Source organism: Aulonocara sp. 'chitande type north' Nkhata Bay, linkage group LG15 (genome assembly GCF_057382095.1).
Source record: "Aulonocara sp. 'chitande type north' Nkhata Bay isolate Kocher_YH1m ecotype deep benthic linkage group LG15, A_spYH_male_GT1.1, whole genome shotgun sequence".
NCBI lineage: Eukaryota > Metazoa > Chordata > Actinopteri > Cichliformes > Cichlidae > Aulonocara > Aulonocara sp. 'chitande type north' Nkhata Bay.
Genome location: NC_141358.1, coordinates 3,623,630 through 3,648,275, shown reverse-complemented (window position 1 = coordinate 3,648,275; position 24,646 = coordinate 3,623,630). Strand labels below are relative to the sequence as shown.

At 42.9% G+C, this 24,646-nt stretch overlaps 3 protein-coding genes across 15 annotated transcripts in view; 1 reads left to right on the top strand and 2 right to left on the bottom strand.

Moving 5' to 3' along the window:
• bcl11bb (BCL11 transcription factor B b) overlaps nucleotides 1–3,004 on the bottom strand; it is a 36,742-nt gene extending 33,738 nt beyond the window's left edge. For 3 of the 4 annotated variants that reach the window (XM_086265163.1, XM_086265165.1, XM_086265164.1), the window contains exon 1: nucleotides 2,224–3,001. In XM_086265163.1, the coding sequence (XP_086121289.1) occupies nucleotides 2,224–2,287 (64 nt within the window). In that variant the 5' untranslated portion in view covers nucleotides 2,288–3,001. Of the gene's footprint in view, nucleotides 1–1,758; nucleotides 1,823–2,223 lie in introns of all 4 variants that reach the window. The other variant, XM_086265166.1, reaches the window with a different exon arrangement.
• Nucleotides 1–15,037, top strand: part of ccnk (cyclin K) — a 34,506-nt gene extending 19,469 nt beyond the window's left edge. For 4 of the 7 annotated variants that reach the window (XM_086265169.1, XM_086265167.1, XM_086265168.1 and 1 more), the window contains 10 exons: nucleotides 7,839–8,074; nucleotides 10,171–10,252; nucleotides 10,350–10,481; nucleotides 11,922–12,027; nucleotides 12,115–12,172; nucleotides 12,308–12,477; nucleotides 12,572–12,780; nucleotides 12,868–12,898; nucleotides 13,143–13,214; nucleotides 13,674–15,037. In XM_086265169.1, the coding sequence (XP_086121295.1) occupies nucleotides 7,839–8,074; nucleotides 10,171–10,252; nucleotides 10,350–10,481; nucleotides 11,922–12,027; nucleotides 12,115–12,172; nucleotides 12,308–12,477; nucleotides 12,572–12,780; nucleotides 12,868–12,898; nucleotides 13,143–13,214; nucleotides 13,674–14,188 (1,611 nt within the window). In that variant the 3' untranslated portion in view covers nucleotides 14,189–15,037. Of the gene's footprint in view, nucleotides 1–6,908; nucleotides 7,070–7,838; nucleotides 8,075–10,170; nucleotides 10,253–10,349; nucleotides 10,482–11,921; nucleotides 12,028–12,114; nucleotides 12,173–12,307; nucleotides 12,478–12,571; nucleotides 12,781–12,867; nucleotides 12,899–13,142; nucleotides 13,215–13,673 lie in introns of those variants that run through there. The other 3 variants (XM_086265173.1, XM_086265172.1, XM_086265171.1) reach the window with 3 other exon arrangements.
• A 1,819-nt stretch (nucleotides 15,038–16,856) lies between these two features.
• The window catches only part of ccdc85cb (coiled-coil domain containing 85C, b), a 52,635-nt gene continuing 44,845 nt past the window's right edge, over nucleotides 16,857–24,646 (bottom strand). For all 4 annotated transcript variants that reach the window (XM_086265176.1, XM_086265177.1, XM_086265178.1 and 1 more), the window contains 3 exons: nucleotides 22,582–22,674; nucleotides 22,050–22,148; nucleotides 16,857–20,253 (listed from right to left, as the gene is read on the bottom strand). In XM_086265176.1, the coding sequence (XP_086121302.1) occupies nucleotides 20,164–20,253; nucleotides 22,050–22,148; nucleotides 22,582–22,674 (282 nt within the window). In that variant the 3' untranslated portion in view covers nucleotides 16,857–20,163. The remainder of the gene's footprint in view (nucleotides 20,254–22,049; nucleotides 22,149–22,581; nucleotides 22,675–24,646) is intronic.

Sequence of the window (24,646 nt, the reverse complement as noted above, 5' to 3'; positions counted from 1 at the left end):
GTCCTCCAGCCTGAGTTGTGGACACAGGTCCAAGTCCTCCCTCTTGAACCTGAGCCTCTCAGGTCTTTGCCACTGCTGGAGTATGTTTTTTTTAAGTAGGTGACACTGAAAGAAGATGAGAGCCAGGCCCTCTCTCCACACATTTCCCCTCCTTTCCTCCACCCTGTACTCGACCACCCCTGTGTTATTAGGCTAAGCACCAAAACATTTGTCAGCATTTAGAGATATTAAGTTGTTTTGTGACACTTGCAAGTTTTGTTTTTTTGTTTTTAAAGACCAAGCCAGAGATGATTAAAAAGATTTCTAAATCCAGTCATTTAAAGCTTCAGGCAAGAGCAAATGAATCCTGGGGACATTTCAGCGCAGCTTGAGAGCTTGGACAGAGAAATTAAGAAAATGAAAGCTGATCTGTGACAGCTAATTATCAGCCTAATGACATTCAGCAGGTGCAGAAGCAGAAGCAAATATTATTTTAGCCTTAATTTGTATGAGTTGACTAATAACAGAGGGATGTTATGTAAAAAAGAGGGTGGAAAAAAAGCTGCAATTGTTAGACACACTTTATCCAGATTAAGTGTTAAACACACAAAAGCAGTGCCTGAGGTGCAAACAAAGTTTTGCAAATTTTTGTTTGTTTGTTTTTCGGTTCAGTCGAAAAAATGTACGACTGGGGCTGAAATCATCTCCACCTGAATTAATTATCAGACAGCCAGAGCGACAACAGAGAGAATCAGCCTTCACATCAATAGCTGCACCATAGCCAAGCATCAGCTTAACGTGGTGCTGCACGTTATCACAAATAAAAATAATTCCATTAATTTAACAAAAAACCAACCGCTTATATCTGGATGTGTCTCTCAGATCGCTCTCTGTGTCTGAAATTGGCGAAACAATTTCAGCAAAAACAAAAAGAAAAAAAACTTCAGAGGGGAAAGTCAATGAGAGAGTGCCAAAGTGAATAGTGATGAGTCTAAATGTTAAATGTGTCGGGTGGGACGGAATGCACCTAACCGTTTTCAACGCAAAACAGATTGGCCAAAGATTACATCATGAACTTCTGCAATGAATTACCCAGATTAGGCCTCTATGAAATTGGATTTAGGCACAGCAGAGCGCTGGGAGATGAAGGTTAGATTGATATAATTGATTTGAAATTGGATTATAAGACTTTTTAATCATATGCTCGCCTCCCTAAAAAAAAAAAAAGAAAGAAAGAAAGAAAAAGGAAAAATCCTGCGCAGTTTTTTTTTTTTTTTGCCGCACTCGTGAAAAGAAGTTGTGACCCTACGGATCCTAAAATGTGGCCCACGTAATAATAAGATTAGCAAATATAGTACAAATAAAAAAATAGTGATCTTCCCCGTGTGTGTGTGTGTGTTTATTTTCGTGCCCTGCTCCATTCTTAAATATTCTTCTTGTGGGCCGGTGTGTCGCAAAAAAATCATTTTAAGTTTGATGCTTTGTGCCAAAATGTTAGAGTGTGTGACAAAAAGTGAGAGAGAAAGAGAAAGAGGCTATTTTTTAAGAAAGAAAAAAAAACTTTAATCGTGCAAACTCACCCTCTGTGGAAATGTTTAACAAAGTATCCACGCGCAAATGTGACACATCCCGGGAGAAGAGAAAACGTAAAATTGAATATGAATTGTTAGAGTACAACCTCAGTGCACGTGTGTGTGTGTGTGTGTGTGTGTGTGTGTGTGTGTGTGTGTGTGTGTGTGTGTGTGTGTGTGTGTGTGTGTGTGTGTGAGTGCTACTCACACACACAATCAAGCAGACACCCCAGTTGTAGCTGTCACAGGATCGTCCCTTGTAGTAAAATCCACTGAAGCCGAAAAAGGCGCATGTAAAAACGGTCTCACTTACACTGATACAAATGATAAAATAGTTTAGAAGCCATGCAGTCACTCGCATCGAGTCTAAAAGTTTAGTTTTAAATAAGCAGCTGCACGGTATACCTACTATTTTTTATTGTTTGTGCATGAGTGATATCACATGATCTATTTATTTTTTCTTGTTCGGCGCATTTTTTGCAATCACTGAAAACAACGTGCTGTCTTCGTGTTTTACTAAAAAGAAAAGTGCGTTATTAATCACGTTTAGTTCTTTATTTATTTATATTGGCCCGAAAGTCCGAATCGGGCTAAATAATAATATTGACAAAATTGCAAAGCAGTAAATGTTACGATAAAGGAAGTGATAAGCGTGTAAAGATTTTAACCTCACCTTGTATTGTCTCCCTGTGCGTCAACGATAAGTGCTGCGGGTTCACCTGCTTGCGGCGGGACATTGCCCCGGCATCTACTCTGGCATCGCCCGGTGAACGGCACTTGGAGTCGGCTTGGACCGTGGTGTCGGTCCTCTCTGGATCACAGGTCCCCGACTTCCCGCTCCCTTTTGTATTCCCCTGCTGCTTTTCACAGTCTTTAGCTGGAAATCGTCTTTTTTTGTTTCTTTTTTTTTTTTTCTTTTGGAAAGATCACCAGTCGGACAGCAGCGCGATAAGGATGAAGGACCGCTCAGTCCACGGTGTCCTGCTGCGCCTCGGAGGAAGCAACACTTGGATTAAGGACGCCAAAAAAGTGTAGTTTTAGCAAGGAAGCGTCTGCAGACGACCGATGACTTAATGAGTGCGCCGGTAAAGTGAGCTTTTGCAGATTAACCAAATAGGACAAGGAAAGGAAAAAAAATCCTGGACTGTCCGCTTCTGCAGCGACCGCGGTGACAGATTAAGTAGCCTACGGAGCACTCCACCAGTGATGGATGTTGTCACCTATTTAACTCCTCTCCTTTTCTTTAATTTTAATGATATAATTATATCATCTGGGTTCAAATGGTGGCTCTTTAGTTTAGGATTCCCTACAGTCCTTCCATCTCAGCAGTGGCGCGCTACAATGACCCTTTGGCACTGACTCCCCTCGCGCGTTTTGGCATCGGTGCGCAGAAACGGCAACTCTTGGCTCTCGTGGCAGTAGCCGCGTTGATTGAGAGAGGGAGAGAAAGCGACAGAGAGAGAGAGAGAGAGAGAGAGAGAGAGAGAGAGAGAGCGCAGGCGGGCAGACGGACAAGAGACACCTCCCTCCCCTCCTTCCAACAAGCTCCAGTGTCTCCTATTGAGCCGTCTTTGCAGCTCACACGACGAAACATGCCCTGTTTGGGGCGACCCGCATGTGTGTGTGGGTGTTTGTGTGTGTGGTTGGTGTTGCCTCATTCAAGTTTAAGTGCGTCCAAGACATCAGCCACTACAGAGGTGCAAACAACACAGAGACAATTTGCGGGGGGCAACCAGCAGTGGCTCCCCAGAGCTCCACCACCAGCTTCAGACGCAAACATCACTCAGCAGTGGCTACTTCACAGACACGCTCATGTCTGGCTATTGGAAGCAGTGTCGAGTTAGCAGCCAAAATTCACCTTGACTTTCTTTTTTCTTTTTGGTAATTCTATCACAAATAGTATGAAGTAAATCAATCTGGTCATTTCACCTTTTACCTATTTAGAACCACCACCTCATCATCCTTGCTTACAGAAGCCTCACAGGCACGCCAGATGGAAATGATCTTAAAACAAGAACAGCAAACACCTCGATCAGGTCCAAGTCAAACTTGGATGAAGGGTCACCTTTAATTTAGACAATTAATCCTTTGTGTTGCTGTGCGTTTGTCGGCTGTGTAAACGGTGAAGCAATGCACAGGACACATGGCACCATACATGTAGTATTTACTCACATTTGAGTCAGAGGGTGGAAAACCCATGCTGTAGCTTTGTTGTTGGGGATCATTTAAATATGTTGTGAGGCAACAGTACCCTCTGTTGGCACAGTCTGGAGAACCTGTTTAGGCGGTGATACCTTAATGCAGCATTACTAAACTCCATCCCTATTTTTAGAATGAAGCCTCCTTAATTTGCCATTTATACAGTTCAGCGTCTGAGAGAGAGTCCTTGGAAAAGCAGATCGGGTTCACTGAGAGGCAATTAATAGCACTAAGGGAAGGTAATTGCACACGTACGGGTCTGCATTGAGATACAGGTTAGTACAGCTCTAATGCCACCACACCATACAGTCCAAAGTGGTGCCGTGCCGTAATTTGCTTGAAATACATTGTCGAATAAAAATAATAGCCTCACACGGCCGTTTAAAGTTGACACTGTTTCCTCGTAGATCAGCAGAGAAGTGTGCAGCCATAGCAATACATTTTACAGCCCGCCATTAATAAAACATGGTGGGCAATTTTAAGAGCATTAGAAGTTTGATTGCTTCGGGGCAGGCCTAGGGGACTTTCAGGACAGTAATTATTTATATAAATGAAATGTCATCTCAGCTCTGGCTCAAGTAGACGTAACCTCAGCAGACGCCACATGGAAACACTACGGCACAACAGCTATCTTTCACAGATAGGCCAAGCATGTTGTCGAGCATATTGCTTTGACTGGAGCGCATAAATTCGATATGTGATATTACACGGAGTATCTTCGACTCCGCGTCGGGCCAAGAGAGCAACAGCAGTCGCGGACATATTGAATGCTGAAGGAAAACATTATCCTGAGTTCACACACGCTCTCTCTCTCTCGCTCTCTCTCTTGCCATTCCTGCCGGCTGCGAGCAGCTCCTTGATCCTTACCCATGGGTTTCTCAATAATACATCAATGTCTCCATTATAGCTTGTAACTGCAGGCTCTGGGCAAAGGCAGTTTAAAGCTGGGTTGCATGGGGCCAACATACCACAAATACCCCACTTGTGGACACAGGAAAGGTTTTAAGTCCAAATGTTGCCTCTAAGGAGACATGCATCTCTCATGCTAAGTGCGGTCGCTCAAGAGGAGGTACCTGAACACACCACGGGGCAACATCCAAGCAAGATGTGAAAGTTTTGTCCAACTTACAAGGGGCCACGGTGCTGACATGCAATCTACTGACTTTAGAAAGATCTGCCTTGTTTGTAACTTACAGTTAAGCATTAAAATAATGAGCCCGATAACAAAGTTTTTTTTTAAAAATTAGAAGCTTTTGCATTTGTGTGGACACGCGACTCCCCCGGCTTTGACTCTGGGTCACCTCCATCATTGCATCCCTTACGTCTTCCATTTTTCATGTCCCTCCCATTTATTTACTCTCCAAAGAATACAACAAAGACATTAATATAGTCCTAAAATAGACTAATGTACATGACGGAAACTGGACTTTATACAGTTTTTAGGGTTAAGCGTGCAGACCTTTGGAGGCAGTCGCTTCAACGCGTTTAACCACAGCGTGACAGAGCTGACATAAACAATGAAAGGTCCACTCCAGGAGAGCTGGGGTAATATGAATATTGCTCTGGGATTTGCTTATAGTCGGCGCTTCATTATGCAATGTTTAATATTAATAAAGAAAGTATAAGTATATATTATTCATAAGCTGATTTACGGTGGCTGGTGTGTGTGTGTGTGTGTGGATTTGAGTGACAGATTGAGATGCTCCCTTGCTACAGGCAATACAACTAGACAAGGCTCTTACTTTTCTACAGGACACATCCTGACAATTTCTCCCACAGTTAAGAGGATTTGTCCGAGCAGGGGTGAATATATAATGCATGCAGATTCCAAATTTTAATTTGGACGGAGTAAATGATTCAATGCTGGCTTTTCTCAGAAGTGAGACTGGGCGGGAGGGGGATGCAGAGGGCACAAGATGTTACTTGCAAGCCCCGCTCTTATGCAGTGACATTTAAACAAGCACAGATGATGCTGCACCTTTCACGTGTCAACAACAGGAGCCTAAAGGAAAATTACTTTTCTAATATTTTCATTTTCCTGCTTAAAATTCCTTTTTGGTTAATATGATAGCAAGTTTCCATTACCAATAAACACGTCTTTTTTTTTGTCCTAATCAGTCCCTTTTCTCGCCTTCTCCTTTGCAGCAGGATGAGGTGGTAAACTTTCCTAATCTGTCCTGTTTCACAACCTTCATGTTTGAACTCAGAAGCCATAGCGACAGATAATACATGATAATTATTTGCAGTTTGAATCTCATGTGCATATATTGTTTTGCGTATTAATTAATATCATCGTCATTCTGTGCATACAGCTCAAAACCAATATTTAAGTTAATTTTAAACGTGTACGTATTGTTTGATTAGATATAAATAACTCACGAGTAATATAGAAGATAACGCCGGCACTGAGGTAAAAGAATGAGGGATTTTCTTGTGTTTAATCAGTAAAATAAACCAGTGATGTTTATTTTAGGGAGTCAGACAGAGTAGATTTTGGCTCAGTGTTCTTTAGTATGTGCACTATCAGGCAAACACCGGCAAAACTCATCTACTCTTAGATCCAGTTGTGCATCAGAAGTATGTTTGTAACACATACAGATGTATAAAGATCTATAGGTATCAAAGGAAAATCTGCTTCAGTTTATGTATTATACGTGTTTAACCTTGTCATTTTTTCTTTTTAATTTAATTTTTAACTTACCTGCAGATTCGCATTTATACTGGTCACAACTCATACTTGTTTGGTTGGGTTCCTTAAACATCCTGCTACTGCTACATCGAGTGATATTTCTTATGAGGAGCATATTTCTATGTTTGGGTGTTACCTGCTGCAGGACTCACCAGGTGTGAAAATAACCGGTGACTATTTAGCACAATGTAAATAATATTTGCTTGCTTGTTTGTAATTTGCACATGTAAACTATTTGGTCAATGCTGACCGCCAAAGTCCAAGAGAGATTCTGTGTCTCCCTCTAGTGGATATTATTGGGAATATCATCCTTTAGATTATTATCAAGAATATAAGAATTTAAAATGTTTTCAGGAAAGGCGGGCTGTTTCCAGCAGCGCTAGATAGACTCAAAACACGAATGAAATTAATTTAGCAGTGGAAATGGAAAGAAAAATGTGACCCGAGAGCACGTGTACCTCAGTGCCTGCGTGATGACGTCATCCAACGGTCTGACGTACCGCAAAATGGTGGTGCCCTTGTTACAATGGGGTCTGTTGTTCACTTGTTAGCCAACTTATTGTGATCAACTGTGGATTATTGCTACAACTGCCTGATTCAGGCGATTTATTCGGACGTCTACATGTTAAAGGTAAGAGTTGTGTCTCGTTGGAAGCGGCGGGGAGGTGAAGAGGCTGAATTCTGAACTACTTGTGACATGTCGGAAGCTTCGGCGTTACACCGAGTGGAGCAAGTTTGCTAGCCGAGGTTTAGCTAGCCGAGGCTGGTGCAGAGTGGCCCTGTTGATGTGACGGCGTTGGTTGCCCTCAGCTTGAGTGTTTCATAGATGTTAGCCTGTCGGTGCGTTTAAGCCGCTTCGAGTGTGTGGCTCGTGTTACCCTAATCTCCGCCTCTAGCGGCTTTTTTAGTTTTACGAAGCTAAGTTACCATCACAGCTAACAGTGCCAGCAGTAGCGGGTTCGTTGCAAAGCATTATTCGCTGTGTGTAAACTCGACTGTTGATTCTGCTGTGCTGCTGTATGCACACTGGGAGCCGACATTCACAGATCCGTGAAAACTATAGAAATATATTATGTTGCTATCTGAATCCATTTTAATCATCGATTTGTTTACAACGAGCCTGGACTTGGAGCTCAGTGTAGCTCAGAAATGTTTACTGCTCTTTAGCGTCTCACACCGTGGACTACAAGCTAATTACACTTTTTATAAGCCTGAGTGTGTATAAAACTGCGCTATGGCCCTCACAGAATACACTGGTGGCCAGGTTATAGACAGATCCTTTTTAAGAAAGAGACAGGATTTGTGGTACTCTTTGCCTGAACGTAAATATCTACTCGTGTGAGCTATGCTATTTAATGCTTTGCTGCCCTTAGTGATGATCCTTTTTATTTTTATCTCAGCAGTCCAGCACAGCGGGTCCATCCACCGCCTCTCCTCAATCAATGAAGGAATCCAAAGAAAACTCGTCAATGACGGGCCAGGCAATCTTGGACCATATAAAACCATGCTGGTACTGGGACAAGAAGGATTTAGCCCACACGCCCTCTCAGTCTGAGGGTCTGGACCCTGGCACAGAGGCCCGGTATCGCAGAGAAGGGGCTCGCTTCATATTCGACGTGGGGACCCGACTTGGCTTGTATCCTTGATTTAGATGATAGATTCATTGCTACAGCTACAAGAGAAAGGGTCACAAGATTAATCAGTGCCACATGCTTCAGTTTTATAGTTAAAGATAAAGAGACTTTTAAAAAGCAATACATCTGAAAACGCCTTTTATGGCTGTCTTGTCCTTTCTCACAGAACCTACTTTGATGTGAATGTGAACATTTTTACAGGGTCTGTCTGATATATACTTATTAGGGGTGCAACGATATTCGTATCGATATTGAACCGTTCGATACAGTGCTTTCGGTTCGGTACGCATATGTATCGAACAATACAAAATTTTTAATTTATTTTATCAACTTTCCTTCTGACGATGCTGTCTGTGTTGAGCGCTCAGTGAATCTGCGTTCGACTACTCCGCCTAGGCTGCACTGTCGAGCCTAGGCGGAGTAGTCGAACGCAGATTCACTGAGCGCTCAACACAGACAGCATCGTCAGAAGGAAGAGCGCAGGGCAAGCTAGCGAGACAGAAGTTAAGCTCTCCTTGCAACATGGACCTCCCCCACCCTCATTCAGATCTGGCGTTTGGAATTATTTTGGTTTTCATGTGACGTATGACCCTGAAGGTAAGTGCGTCATGGACTAAAGTAAAACAGTATGTTGGATGTGCCACGCAATGCTCAATTACATGGGTGGGAGCTAGTGTGTTAGCGCAGTTAGCTCGTTAACGTGTTGGCCATCTAGCCCCATGCACGGGCGATCGGCGGTAGCTCGTTAACGGAGATTTGCCGTGTTGTGGCGTTAAGGTCATTTCAACGAGATTAACCTGACAGCACTAGTGGGAACACAACGAATATGACTGCACATTTACGCCGACATCATCCTAGTGCAAAGACAAAAACAACAAGCATGCTACTAACTTTAGCTGAGTCATTTAGACAGCTGTTAGCACATGATTCTCCTTATGCTGCTGAGAATATAGCCCAGAAGAAGCGGATAGTATAGCTTTTATTTTGGAAAGAGACATTTCTCTGTAATAAACTCTCTTTTCCAAAGATGAGTGATTCCTCAATCAGATACAGGGCTCGCAATATCGCTAGCCCGACGTCCCGGGGCTAGCGATCTTTTCAGTCGGGCTACCAAAATCTATCTCTTCCCTGCCCGTCGGGCTATTGTAGGAAAAATATATGTCAATGCTTTTGCATTCTTTCAGAAATGTAGCTGGGTAATTATGTCATTGGCATCGGTGAGCCACTGTCAATATGTGACATATTGAAGTCGCGTTTGAATTTGTGCTTGTTTTTTTGCTTTCACTTTGCAATCACGTGAACTGTGTATAGAGAGCGACAGCACTGATTGGTGAGTGATGATAATTTGTGCACCAATTCCTCTGACATCGTCTTATTAATCGTTAGCTTACTATGCAAACATGACAAGTGAAATCTCCCGCAGCTTAAACATGTGAGAGGTTGATCGCGCAGAGAATCGCTGAGCTTATGTGAGTGCGTGTGTAAAAGCAGCAGGATATATATTTGACTACGATGACCTGGATGACTGAGGACCTTCACAGACAGATATATATTTTAGTTCTGCTGAGTCAAATAAGACAGGTCAGGGTGAAGAAGTGACAGCCAAAGAAAAGCTTACCACAAAACAGAGAAGTTATGACAAATCAGACTATAAGGCAAAAAGAAAGTGCAGCTTTATGGTTTCATGGACAAAAGAATTTCTGTGGCTGCAATATGACGAGCTAAATAACCAGGGCTGCACATAAGTGGTCCGCAGGTGTGCATTCGCTGTCAAAATAAAAAACACGAACAAGGGTTGGGGTTAAATTTAAAAACTGTACTTTTGAGTTAAAATATATATTTATAATTTTAATAAATGACAAATTAAAAAGGCATGAACATTTTTTTTGTATCGAAAAAATATCGAACCGTGACACCAAAGTATCGAACCGAACCGAACCGTGAATTTTGTGTATCGTTGCACCCCTAATACTTATATATAATGATGTTTGTGGAAGCATTATTAAAATAATTTTTTTTTTAATTTAAAGAGTCACATGTTAAAGCTGATATTTTGCAAACCGTTAATAGTCTTTGTGAGTCCTTGACCTGCATTCAGACACTATGACACACTGGCAACGGGCATCATATATTTCCACCGCTTCTACATGTTTCACTCCTTCAAGCAGTTTCCCAGATATGTAAGTCAATCTGATAATGGTCTCTGTTTGTTTCACTCCTGGAAGCAGACCTGATGTTTGTAATGGTGAAGTAATGGTGTGATATGTCTCTCGACAGGTGACGGGAGCTTGTTGTCTTTTCTTGGCTGGTAAAGTAGAGGAAACCCCAAAGAAGTGCAAAGATATCATTAAAACTGCCCGCAGCCTCCTGAATGATGTGCAGTTTGCCCAGTTTGGAGATGATCCCAAGGTGCAGTTCCTTGTATTGACCTTTGTTTTGAGAGGTTTTTCACTTGTGATTGCAGAAGCAGAATGGGTGTGAATACCTGTTTAAAAACAGGTGGTGTGTAACAGCGCTCACTGATACAGGCAGAATAAATGAGGTCCTGGTAAAACTGAAGTTTCCAATAACCTAAAAAGTTCCTTACTTATTTTTTTAGTGATCAGGGCTTTTATTTACCATTGCTGCCTGTAAGCGAAGCAGGCTTGCATTACAAACAAACTTTTATTCCTCGCTTTTATTAGAATAACTGTCTGTGTTCACTTGCATACAAAGCTTTGCTCAAACACGCTTACATTTCTTTAGTTTTAAGCTGGTACATTAGGTGTGTAATACCACAGTGAGCCATGACTCATTCTTTAAACACATCAGCGAGGTCATCAGAGCGTCACTCAACACAGCTTTATGTGCCCTGACTCACAGAGACAGTAATCAAACCGGCAGCTCTCACGGGGTCAAAACCAAACAAGAACAAGCTGTAAATGCAGTGGAATATGATTATGTCATTATGCCGCTTCACGTCTTTGCTATTAAAAACTCCCTCTCAACATTCAAGATTTTCTTTTTCCTCTTACCAGTTGGCGAGCTAAAATATCTATTAACTTCAAGTAGCCTCTGTTTCACTTAACCTTGAGTACTTTTGATAGAGCTGATAGATCTGTGACATCTGGACCTGGCTTATAACTTGTCACTTTGTTAGACACATTTACAGCACTCACATGAAGCGGCACAAGCATCTTACAGACGGCTTGTTTGCTTTCCCAGTCGCTCTTTAGCTTATTTAGCATCATGCTAGAATTAGCCAGTTTCTCCCAAAACATGAGCCTGAGTGCTTTACTCAGTTGAGCTGAAGCCTTTAGTCCAATAGCTTTAACTTATAGAGGGCTTTTACTGCCAATCATTTGCAGTCATACCAAATACCTCATTGGTATTTGGATATCAGCCTTTTAGTTATAAGCCACCATCAGTGTCCTGGCTTTTCTCACCAGTTTTTAGTAGCTTAACTACTGTCATTAAGTCAGAATTGTACATCAGCTTCTTTCTTACTTAAGTGTTTTTAAATGAAAAGTTTAGCTATTCGACTCTCATCTGGCTTATCGTTACTAATTGGAAGTAAAGGTAATGGGAACTTGTCTTGTTAAGCCACTAAAATTAGGATTTTTCCAAAAGACAATATTATTGTTACATTTTTTAAAAGGAGAATTTTTTGTCATTCATTGCCACAACAAATGGCAACATCCAGAGAAAACGACCACACATGCAATCTAGTTGTGAGCTTTCATGTTTTTAACATGTGCAGGATTTCCAGCACCTACAGCGTTTTTAGAGACTGCCTCCACAGGGTGTTTTTTGGAAGAACGATACTCTGACACAGCAGTAAGCTTTTAATTAGCCTGCTTGTTTTAACAGGAAGAGGTGATGGTGTTAGAGAGAATTTTGCTCCAGACGATCAAGTTTGACCTGCAGGTGGAGCACCCCTACATGTTCCTGCTGCGCTATGTCAAGCAGCTCAAAGGTGAGATAGGATAAGTATGACATCAGCTCCACAGAGCGTGAGAAATGATGGTCCTGTGGGCAAACTCTGACCTGTTTCACGTTACAGGGGAGAAGAATAAAGTGTGCAAGGTGCTGCAAATGGCTTGGACCTTTGTCAACGACAGGTGAGGATTTTGTGCGTCAGGTTTTACAGCCTGGTTAGTTTTCATTTGTAAGGAATGCAAAGTTATATGGTGATGTCACAATAACCTGGTGCTTCAACGGGCAAAAACTCAAACCACCTCTCGTGTTGTTTGCAGCCTGTGCACCATGCTGTCTCTGCAGTGGGAGCCGGAGATCATCGCGGTCGCTGTCATGTACCTGGCTGGCCGCCTGTGCAAATTCGACATCCAGGAATGGACCAACAAGCAGTCTACACGCCGCTGGTGGGAGCAGTTTGTCCAGGACGTTCCAGTGGAGCTACTTGAAGGTACTCAGCATAAAGACGTTCCACTTAAAGCCTCTTCCTTTGTATTTTTTTTTTTTTTTGTCTTTACCAAAAAAAACATGTCTTTGCCTTCCAGACATTTGCCACCAGATCCTGGACCTGTACTCTCAGGGAAACAAACCCATCCCTCAGCAGATGCAGGAGAAGGAGAGGGCACCTGCTGCTCCGATCTCTGCTCCTCCAGCTCCACAGGGACAACCGCCAGCCGCTAACCCTCCTCCCCCACCACCAAAAAAGACTTCCCCTCAGGGTGGTAGCCCGTCACGCCAGCTTAAACGCTCACATGTAAGTATACATTCAGCATGTGCTGTACAACTCGTGTTTAACATGATTCATGCACGGGGCTCATATTTTATTTCCTCTGTGTTACAGACGTCCCCCAAAGATGAACCAAAGGCTCCAGGTAACATGTTTATTAATGATTAGGCAGATTTTAAAGCTGTTAAAATCTGATGAAATTAAACTGAAATGTCTCCAAGAAAGCAACAAATTAATGTCAACGAAGAGCAGTTTAGAGAAAGATGAAAGACGGCAGTTAGATTTTCCTGGCAGGGTTGAGGTTTTTATGATTATCCAGGAGCACAGAAGCATTTGCTTACGCAGTTACAGTTTTGTTTTGTCTTAAAAAGCTTCTATTTAATTCACAGAACAAGTTGGATCAAAGATTCCTCGACTGGAGAGCCCCATGCCTCCTCTACCCACAACGCAGCCACCCCCAGGTAAGCGTGACTGTGTAGCTTACGTCATCTGCATTCTTTACACTGTCCAGGAAGTTCAAATGATTTAGAGCTGGATCAAAATATCGTTACGTGCTGGCGTCCTCTTAATACTCTGTTTGCGTGCGCCACCACAACAACCAATAATGAGCAGCCAGGACCCCCTGCCTGCAGCTCGAGCTTAGAAGCAGCCCACAGTCGTTAGTCCTTTCAGTCTGCTTACGTAACCACATCTCGTCTGGACATTATTTCCCAAGACACGCATACCCCTAACCTATCCCAGACCAATCTGATTAGTGCTTGAGCCTCATAATGAGACCTCCTATGTGGCTAAGCCTGGTAGTTTTGGTCTGCCCGTGTGCTCACTGTCTGAGAATGGAGAGCTTCATTTTAGATCTTTGCAGTAGGGAAGCTGATTTTTATTAACAAGTCGTTTCTCTTTACTTTGTCCTTTCACTCCAGCTCCTCCCGCAGAAGCAGAACCAGGAAATGAAACAGCTCCTCCTCCCCCACAGGCTCCACCTCCACACCAGCCTCCTCCGCTGCCCCACCGCCCTCCTCCTCCACCACCTTCCAACTACTTGATGTCCACAACGAGCTCTTATATGTCTGGTGAAGGCTACCAGAGCCTACAGTCCATGATGAAGACTGAGGGTCCCTCCTACTCCATGCCGCCCAGCTACGCACCCCCAATGTATCACGTCTATCCACCACCTTCAGCACCTCCTCCTGGGCCACCACCTCCTCCCTCCACATACCCACCACCCAGCTTGCCACCATCCTATCCACCACCGGTCTACAACAACTACCCCCCGCCACCGCCTCCACGCATGCCACCAGGCCACGTGCCTCCACCAGGGATGGCCCTTCCACCCACTGGGTACCCTCCTCCACCTCCAGTGCCTCCAGGACAGTCACAGGTGCCCTTGCCCCCTCCGCCTGGTATGCCTATGAACCGTGGCGCATGGATGAGATGAGAATGTGATAAGTCTGTGAACTGAGCTTGTGCAGAGCCACAACTGGGGCGAATAAAAACAACCAGGATCTTGTTATCTTGGAGCAAAACAGGAAAAGCGGAGCTGCTTCATGACTTAACTTCTGATAGAGAGGTGCAGGGTTGTGAAAGAAAGCGTGTAGGTAAATGGACTGTAAAGATAAAGTGAGGTCTGGACAGTTTTGTTATGGGAGGTGATAGGAAGGTTAACAAATTAGCAAATATGTAGAGGATAGGTACTCACAGTGCCCAGTTCCAGGAGCTTATGAGAAACACTGTCCAGTCATTGTTTTTATTAGTTTTTTTCTGGAAATTTATCAGGAAATAAGAGATTTTTTTTCTGTTGTCATACATGCACTCTCACTAATTGTGGGATGGTGAAATGTTCCAGTTTCATTCAGCCTTTGAGTGGATCTAAGGTTGGGTCTTGTGTTCCTTCCTTTATTCTGTCACCTTTATTGGTTTTCCTGAATACACCTCCCTTCACTTTGTGTTCTCTTCTTCACATTCTCATTGTTCTGCTGAGAGCAGTGTAATAAAATCTTAAGGTGGTTGAATATGCTGTGGGACTGTCGTATTGAAAGACTTGAACAGACACATGCTGTATATTTTTTGTGGTTTAAACAGCGTTTTTTCTTTTGTTTGTTTTTTACATTTTACTCTGATAACGCTGAGGTAGTGTTGCAAGACATTTCTGCTGCTTTTCCCCCCTCATGTCACCACCCATCTTCTCATCCGCTTCTGCACCCAGAGCAGTAAACATTAAAACAATAATTTCCTCATTCACTGTCACTGGTCTAAGAAGCCCAATAAAGAAGAAAAGAAAAACTGACTTCAGCTGTTCTTTATCTGGGTTTTGCTTTGGTTCTATTTTTTTTAAATGGTACTTTTTATGGCCGTAAGTTTAAAAGAGTCAAAAGTTCATCAAAGAAAGCAGAGCGAAGTACTTCCTCTGGGTTAGGTACCTCTGAGTGGCTGTTCCTGCAGTGGGAACACACACGCAGAACACTAATAGTTAAAAGGATGAAAAACTGCTTTTTGGAAGAGCAGAAGGTTACAGCCTGGGCAGGTCATCAGTAAACCGTGACAACTTTCCTACAGCCACACATAAAAACAACTATAAAAATAAAAAATAGCATCTTTTGAGTGAATCTAAGTACTCTGAGAAAAGAGACACAGGAAGAACAAGCAAAACCTGGGTGTGAGGCCACAGTGCTAACCGCTGCACCACCAGCTTACTTTTAAGCACCTTTTATTTCCTTGCACTGCAGGAAACACACACAGATCAACCACAACTAACACTGGACAGTTTGCAAGTGTAGATTTCAGTTTTTTTGAGCACTTCTGTATAAAACTGCCTTAGACTACTCTGTGCTTTGGTTTAGGTGTAAGAAAAGTTCTCGTCACCTGCTCTTCATAGCTGAAAATGGGGTCTGTGTGAAGAGAGAAGGTGTTGCTTCTTAGATTTCTCCCACCCTTTACACACCAGCTCATGTTCCTCTTTATCTCCACCAGTCAAATGTTTATGAACAGAGGCCAGGATACAGACAGATGAGCAGATACCTTTTCCACTAATCGGTTTTAGCAGTGAAAATGATACTCCCCCACTTCTTCAGTCCACCCATTCAACTGCTTATTGACGCAAATATCTAATCAATCGCATAGCAGCAACCCAGAGCATTTAGGCAGATAGACGTAGTCATGATGACCTGGTGAAGTTAAATGGGAAAGAAAGTGAGCAGCAGATCTCTTGGCAAAAATACGTAGTTGATGCCAGAGGTCAGAGGAGAATGCTTTGAGATGATAGGAAGGCTACACTGACTCAAATAACCAGTCATTACAACCAAGGTATGCAGAAGAGCATCTCTGAACATACAATTATATTATACAGCGCCAAATCACAACAACAGTCTCAAGGCGCTTTATATTGTAAGGTAGACCCCATCATAATACATACAGAGAAAAACCCAACAATCATATGACACACTATGAGCAAGTAAGACAGTGGGAAGGAAAAACTCCCTTTTAACAGGAAGAAACCTCCAGCAGAAGGCTCAGGGAGGGGCGGGGCCATCTGCTGTGATTGGTTGGGGAGAGAGAAGGAAGACAGGATAAAGACATGCTGTGGAAGAGAGACAGAGATTTATTGAGAAAGGTGACTGAAGAAGAAACACTCAGTGCATCATGGGTCACCTGATCCAGCACAACCTATACGCTATGAGCATCATTTAAATGCCACATTTAAAAGCCTGTGTGAGTATTGTTGCAGACCAGGGTTTTTATGATGTATTTTATGACTGTATTATGTTTTTACCTTGTAAAGCACTTTGTGACATATGTCTGTGAAAGGTGCTATATAAATAAACTTTACTTACTTACATGTCCATTTTTCACCATAAATGTGCAGAAACTGTGTCATCCTATCCTGCCAACGTGGACCAAAATCACTGTTTTGTTTTCAACATCTACGCCAAGAATGAAGGCAGCTTTGAAGGGAACAGGGGTACCTAATAAATTGGCCAGTGGTGCGCATTCCAGTTTTTGGTTTTACATTTTCATTTCCACTATTCCGCCACCAGAGGGCAGCCTACCCCAGCTAGTGAAAAAAAAAATGTAGCGCATGCTTAAATAAAGAGCCGTTCACAACATCATTAAGCAACTTGTTTATTTTCTTCCAAATGTTTCTAAGAGTGGACTATTTCATGTTTTCGGTCTCACCAGCGAAATATTCTCCTTTATTGGTGAAACCACGAAAAGAGGTTCCAGTCATGCTAGTTACTAAAGGAATAGACATTTACACTGTAGATTCTAGGTTTCTGTATTGTGGCTTTAGCATATAGGCAGGAAAAAAAACACTACAGATGCTTTTTTTTTTTTTTTTTCTTCAAATATACAGCTGGGTCCAAATTAAAACACAATAAAGAAAACAGTGTGGCACGTCTCAAATCATTTGCCATATATAAAGTATTCAAAATTGTATAATGGCTTCAAATCGGTTCCTAGAAAAAGGACACTTTAAAAAAAAAAATCATACTTTGATTATTATTATTATTATTATATATATCTATATATTTTAACCCTTTAATTGAGAGTACCAAGGTGGACAAACGGGTAGCCTCAGAAATGTTCTAATTTGGAACAAATAACACTAGAGATGGGAGAGCCTGAGCTGTCGAGTCACTCGGCAAACTCATCAGACAACTTTAATAACACGAAATCTGTCTGATGAGTTTAAAACGTGACCGTTCAGTTACCAACTGCGCTCCCATCTCTATCTCACTATGTTACACCTGGCAATAAATACACCGACAAACAGTATTTGTTCATTCTGACATCAAGAAAAGTTTTTTGTTTTAAATGTTAGTGTTTTATGGTACGGAGACATCAAGGGGAAGACTTCTCATATTCTAAAAAAGAAAAAATAACTTCAATAAAACACGCACTGCATAAACACACCTGCTGAATCCATGATGCAAGAAACGGTCTAATATCCATCTATGTGACTTTTCTTTCCCTACCCTTATCGTCAGAGATACAGTGGTGTGAAAAAGTCTTTGCCCCCTTCCTGATTTCCCAGTGTTTTGCATATTTGTTACACTTACATGTTTTGGATCATCAAACACATTTTAATATTAGGCAAAAACAGCCCGAGTAAGTATAAAACACTGTTTTTAAATGGTGATTTCACTGATTAGGGGAGAAAAGTTATCCAAACCTACCAGTTCCTGTGTGAAAAAGTAATTGCCCCTGTTGTTAAATCAGGAATTAACTGTGATTAACCACAGTTCAGTTAAAAAAAAACCAAACAAACAAAAAAAAAAAACCCAAAAAAACCCCCCACACAGTTCAGTTTCACTAAACACACTCGGGCCTGATTATTGGCAGACCTGTTGAATCGAGAAATCACTTAAATAGAACCTGTCTGACAAAGTGGAGCAGGCTAAAAGATCTCAAAAAGCAAGACATCATGCTACGACTCGAAGAAACACCTGAGAAACAAAGACACTGACAGCTTTCAGTCTGGAAAGGGTCACAGCGGTAGTGTGATGGGCTGGAGCTGCTAATCCGCCTCAGGAGGAAGACTGGCTGTTGTAAATGGAGCCATGAATTCTGTCGTCTACCAAACCATCCTACAACTGTCCGGCCATCTGTTTGTGACCTCAAGCTGAAGCGCACTTGGGTTCTGCAGTAGGACAGTGACCCAAAACACGCCAGCAATACCACCTCTGAATGGCTTAAGCAAAGTAAAATGAGTCCTGACCAGAATCCGATTGAGATGCTGTGGCAGGACCCTAAAAAGGCGGCTCATGCTCGAAAACCCTCCAATGTGACTGAATTACAACAATTCGGCAAAGATGAGAGGGCCAACATTCCTCCACAGCGCTGTCAAAGACTCATTGCCAGTTATTGTGAATGCTTGATTGCAGTTGTTGCTGCTTTATTGCGGTTTTTGCTGGCCCAACCAGTTATTAGGTTACCAGTTATCACTTTTTGCACACAGGCCCATGCAGGTTTGGATTTTTTCCCCATTAATAATAAACACCTTAATTTAGAAACTGCATTTTGTGTTTACTTGTGTTTTCTTTATCTAATATTTAAATTAGTTTTGATGATCTGAAACCTGCAACTGTGACAAACATGCACTTTTCAAACCACTGTATAAAAAAAAGTTTCAGAGCAGATCAAACTGAGTGGGGAGGTTCAGGATATTTTAGTTATTGAATTACATTTTATTTTGGATGGATTCAGAAAATGTCTTCATCAGCCTTCAATCGGGCTGTAACCAGGGTTCAATGGCCCAAAAAAAGAGGATTCACAGGCAGATGCTACAGCTCCAACCATTCAGTCTCCTCCCACACAGACTCACACTCTTAAACACACTCACACACATGCGCGCACGGTCACAGATGGGCAAAGGTAAAGCTGTAGCCCTCCCAACCTGAGAGAATGATTGTCAAGCATGCACACAGCATACAATTTTTAGCCCGTTTCACAAAAGTAAGAAAATTTATCTGTTCCTTAATAAACAGAGCGAGACGGCAGATTCAAAATGGCCCGGATACATTTGAACGAACATTACAGAGAGAAGGAGTAAGAGCAATTCATCTGGAAAAGAATGATAATGATAACAATGACAATAACAAAAAAAAGAGTATTACCAAAAGCAAACCCTGTTTGAGGTCTGTGTGTGTTTGTATATGTAGGTGTGTATGTGTGTGCTTTTTAAAACTCAATTGTTGATCACATGGCCACGCTAGAATACAAAATAAAGTCAAATCAACAGAAACAATGACGTAATGCTATGGTTTTATACATAATATACACGAGTTAACAGCGATCTCTAGACTTTATTATCCATAGACTTGTCTTACGAGCAAAAAGGCGCTAGGTCACAGTGGGTTTCACTTGGCTAACATTATAGAATGCTAATGCTAGTTATACTCATTGACCGCTGGAGGAAGTGGGGAGGCGGGGTCATACATGTGACAGGAGCTCGGGAGGGGATGGGGGTGTCTCTCTCCATAGAAACTAGTATTAATCGCCTCACTGTTGCCAACTTCTGCCCCCCCACCCCCGTCACCTGTGCTCGAAACCACGTCTCATCCCTAGCTTATTACAGCTCAGCTAAGCTCTAAAGGAGCGAAAGCGGGTGTTTGTTTACAGAGAGAAAAGAGAAAGCCTCCAAACCGATGCAGAAAAGTGGCGGGTTGGTGACACTAGCTGCCGGCTGTCAACATGTCAGCGCAGAGATCCAAAAACGTATACAGGCAACAACGAGACTAACAGGTCCATTCTGTAGCCAGTCTAAAAAGAGAGCGTTCGCCGGAGGAATGCCGGGTGCTGTCGGCAGGTGGGAGCACGGTGGCGTGACGGGTCCGTGTAGGTGCAGGTGGGAAGGTGGCGTTTCAGGTGAGTGTGGATCCTGATATCTCTCCGTCTCTCTCTAGGGCTGATATGCTACAGCGGGCCTTTGAACTGGTTACCAGAGAGGTGCTGTCTGACGGACAGCTTTGATCCTGCTGCATCACCCAGTTTTCTCCACACCACCTGCGAACAGAAGAGGAGAGAAGAGGAGCTGAGCGAGGAAGAGGAACAGCGAGAGAAAGACGGGCAGACACAGAGGCTGGAAAGAAAAGACTTTCTTCTTCAAGAGGGAAAACTTCAAATGCCCACAGTTTGGCTTTGAGCTGGGAGGACTACACACACTCACACTACAGTAGAGCTTCAGTGCAGTGCAGAAGTCTCAAGCTTCTTTATATTTTGCTTTCAAGAAGCCGGATTTTCTCATAATTTTTTTAAGTGGTCTTGAGCAACAGTCCTGCAGCCTTTCTGAAGGTCTTTCAAAGTGTTTCTTTGGACTCATTCTTCAGTTGATACGTCTACTGTTCACTGAAACCTGATCAGAAATGGCTTCAGTAGAAGGGGTGGCCCATTCTTAAGAAAGGCAGGGTGTGTATGTATGGCCGAGGTCAGGAGAGAGGGACAACAGCCATGTGTACAACACGGTGGAGGCCCTGTCATGGTTTTGGGCAGCGTTTCAGCCAGTGGTGTTGGAGGTTTATGGAATTTTAAAGGGAGAAAAGCACAGTGAGGTTTTAACCCACCGTGTAGCACCATCTGGAAAATGTCTGACTGGCAACAGCTTCATTTTTCAGCATGACAACGATCCCAAACACACTCCCAGTGCAGTAAAAGCGTACACGGATGGAAAAAAGCACACAATGGAGCCGTATCAGTCATGAACAGGCCTTCCTCCTCAACATTACTGAAACAGCGTGGGATCAAAAAGCAGCCATGAATGGCCTTCAGGAAGCCTGGAGAACTATTCCCAAACACCACTTTAAGAAATGCTGCTTAAGAGAGTTATTAAGGAATAAAGGTGGACACATCGAATATTGACTTTTAAGCTCTTTGGAGTTATCCCAACTGTTATCTTATACACTGTATATGTTTGAACATTTCAATGAAGCACTGCACCCATTTTCCAATTCTATCAAAGCATAAAGACAAGAACGGGACTCTATCTCAGTCCGTGTCGTCTCTCCGGTGCTGAAATCTCTCTATGAGAGTGAGAGGGGCCCCCGCGGGACCCCGGTGATGTTACAGAGGTACTATTGTAGTGCTTCCCCATTCCTGGCCTGTCACATACCTCTGCAGGGCCCAGATAACCCCACTCTCGTACTCGCTCTAATCAGCAGACCTTTTTATCCTGGGAAAGGCCTTTTCAGCACAGACAGAGAAAGATGAGGGGAAAATGAGAGGTGGAAGAATAGAAGGGTGAGGTGGAGGAGTGCTATTGGGAGGGAGGAGGGGGTGGTGCTCTTTTTCCTGCCGCACCAGTTTAATTGCTCTGACAGCTCAACTATGAGCCTCTATACTTTGGGCTTTCAGCTTTGGAGTGGAAAAGGGGGGCACAAAAAGAGAGACAGAGGGATGGATAGAAAGAAAGAAAGAGGGAGAGCTGCTGTGTCATTCCAAACCAAATGAGCCCAAACAAGTTCCTCATTAGCCAAAAAGGCTCAAAACTGACCTGATTTGAATCCAGTAGAATGAATTAAAAAAGCTAATGAACAGACTGAATTTACAACTATCAAATTCCTCATTTTTCCATTGTTACACTAATGGTCTGCATATAGTGCACTTTATATTATTGGCACTACATCAGTGACAAACCTGTGGTGTGATTAGCTAAGTGGTTCTGCAGTGGCAACAGACCTGTGTGAGAGCTCAGACACCCACCTAGCCCCCCACTTTCAGGCTCTCCAATAATCATGACAACACACAGACAATTAGAATAAAGACCGGGATGCGAGTACATCTGTGGGAGCAGGAGGTGCACTTACATTGCACATCTCTCGCACAATGGCCTTCTCTTTCTCGCTGAGATCATCCTCATAGTCCTCAGGAACCTGCTTATCCAAGTTCTCGTGGACCTCCAGCACCTGATGGCAGACACAGGGTTGGACATGTCTTATTTTCCTTCTGTATTTACAGAACTACACTAGGCAACGCTGTTATCTTCCAGCCTAACTGCCAATGTGTTCTTGTTTTTTTCCATAGCGCTACCAGCCTGACCCACTTGAACATGGTTAAGTACTTCTAGGCATGGTCTGGTACTACTTTATCTGCTAATATAATGCTACCCCCTTTTAACCATTTAAAAGAAAGTAACATTACATTAGCAACAAATGTGTTTTTCCCACATTTGAACTGTCACGCTGGTCGCAGCTATACCATAATAGCCTTCAGGCATCATCCTGCAAATTCTCCAGGAACAGCACTATGATAGCATCACAGCTGCATCAATGATACAAAAGCTGTAACACTGTTTACCAACAATTACACCCTGTGATTGATTTCCCTGACTAATATTACCTTCATGGCATGGACCACAGCCTCAGGCTTTTGGACGCAGGACAAATAGCCTGTAGCTGGAGAGGACTCGCTAGTTGGTAGGCGTCCAGTCCCCTAAGGGGAGAGAAAAACAGAGAGTGAGAGAAAGAAACAATAACATAACAATGATGAAGATGTTAGGGAGCGGGAGAACTGTGACAGAGGTTAAGAGGCAGGTGCAAACCTGCACCAGCCAGGACATCTGCAAAGAGCTCTTCATTTGAGTCAAGATACCAAAAAAAGAGGCCCCACTCGTCCCATCAGGGGGCACCTGTTCGGATTTAAAAAGAGAGTATTCCTGTACTGTCACACTGAAAATGTCACCCCCTTCATACCAGCTCAAATCACCAATCCTCCACTGGTGTTTTTCTTCCCTGTTTCTTTTGTATTCCACTCCCTCCTCTGGTCTGCTACCTGCACAGAGTGATTTAACCTGGTGTGATGGGAGCAGCCAGCCAGGAAAGAGACTGAGGGGGAGTTTGCTTGACTCATCACCACCCCCCTCCCGGGTAGTTCCAGACAGTGGGTCTCTGTCTGAGGGACACAGAGATCACTGGGATACACAATGGGTCCCATTCACCGTAACCTGGCATCGGGGTCTTGCATTAGACACAGATCCCTGGCTCTGTTAGCCTGGGTTAAATTTTCTGCTCGCTAGTGATGCGCCTGTCAGCTCCCTCCATGCCCGCTGGCCCCATTTGGGTGCCAGAATGATCCCACGTAACCTGATAGCACGGAGATAAAATAATAATCCCACTGCACCCAAGAGGACCGATTTGTGGAAACTGCCCAGCAGTTTATTCACATCACATAAACCGCACAAAGCACTGATTTACATCTAGAGGCTTTTGGCCATACAAACCAATAAGAAAAGTATTCTTTCAACCATTGGACAAGAAAAGGTCAAAGTGGCAAAAGAGCTTAACGGCACGTTTCCATGTTTTTAAGCATAATTTGATGTTATCCTCAGACAGGTTGAGCATTATATTTACAAGCTCTGACATGAGAAAAATAGGATGAAAGTGAATGTGAGTGTACATTTGCACATTTTGCCAGCACTTGAACTGACGCAGTGTCTTAGTTTAGTAACTACATCAAAACAACCATTTATGACATCCACTTAATTACATACAGTACCAGAAAAGCTTGGACTGGTTTGATACTTGATGTAATCCAGTGCAGATGCCAGTCCAAGCCCCCTTTTTTGCACATATTTAGTATATTAAATTTACCCACCGTTTTGTTTTTGCCTGTGTGGATTCCAAGGTTTCTCTTTAAATCTGCAACTGTCTGATCAAAGAGCAGCTAAACAACACAGCAAATTCATCCAGACATCCGAGGGAAACATTTTGTTTAGTATTCCACAGACACAGTTGAGTTCGCTCGTTGCAACAGCTGCTCGCTCATGTTTGACCTAAAAATCACGCTTGCAAAACTTTGTGTGTAAAAACACGTAATACAAAAGACAAATGGAGTTGTTTTTAAAATTTATGCCATTTATGATATCCAATTATCTGTGTGTGCATCACAAAGACCCATCCATACTTTACAAGCGCTTCAATTTTCCAGTGAGTTAAGACTGTATCTTTATACCAACAAAAGGTAACAGCTTCCATACAGTGAAGTGGACTTTGGTCTGACTGAAAGTATGAATGTATAATTCATCGTTAAGCCTTTTGTGATATTTAATATTTGAAATATGTAAACATTCACTGCAAGCATTTGCCAAGAGCAGTGCAGTCAAGAAAAGGATTTGGACACAGATAGCTCGGGGCAGTGTTTACTGCTCGTAACTGTAAGCATCTCCTGCATTAACAGGGCTGATTTGGGTCATTGCAGCAGGAGGCAGGCAGGGGGACAAACACTGTCAGGAGCAATGGTTTGAAGTTTAAACATACGAAAATGAGCACAGACTGTTGAGCGTCTTCTATTCGACAATCTCATGTACGCTCACTGACCTGAAACTTTGAGTAAGACAAAGAAGTGAATATAGAGGATGAGCTGATCGATTGGGAGGGACACACACAACTAAGAGTCCACTTCACTG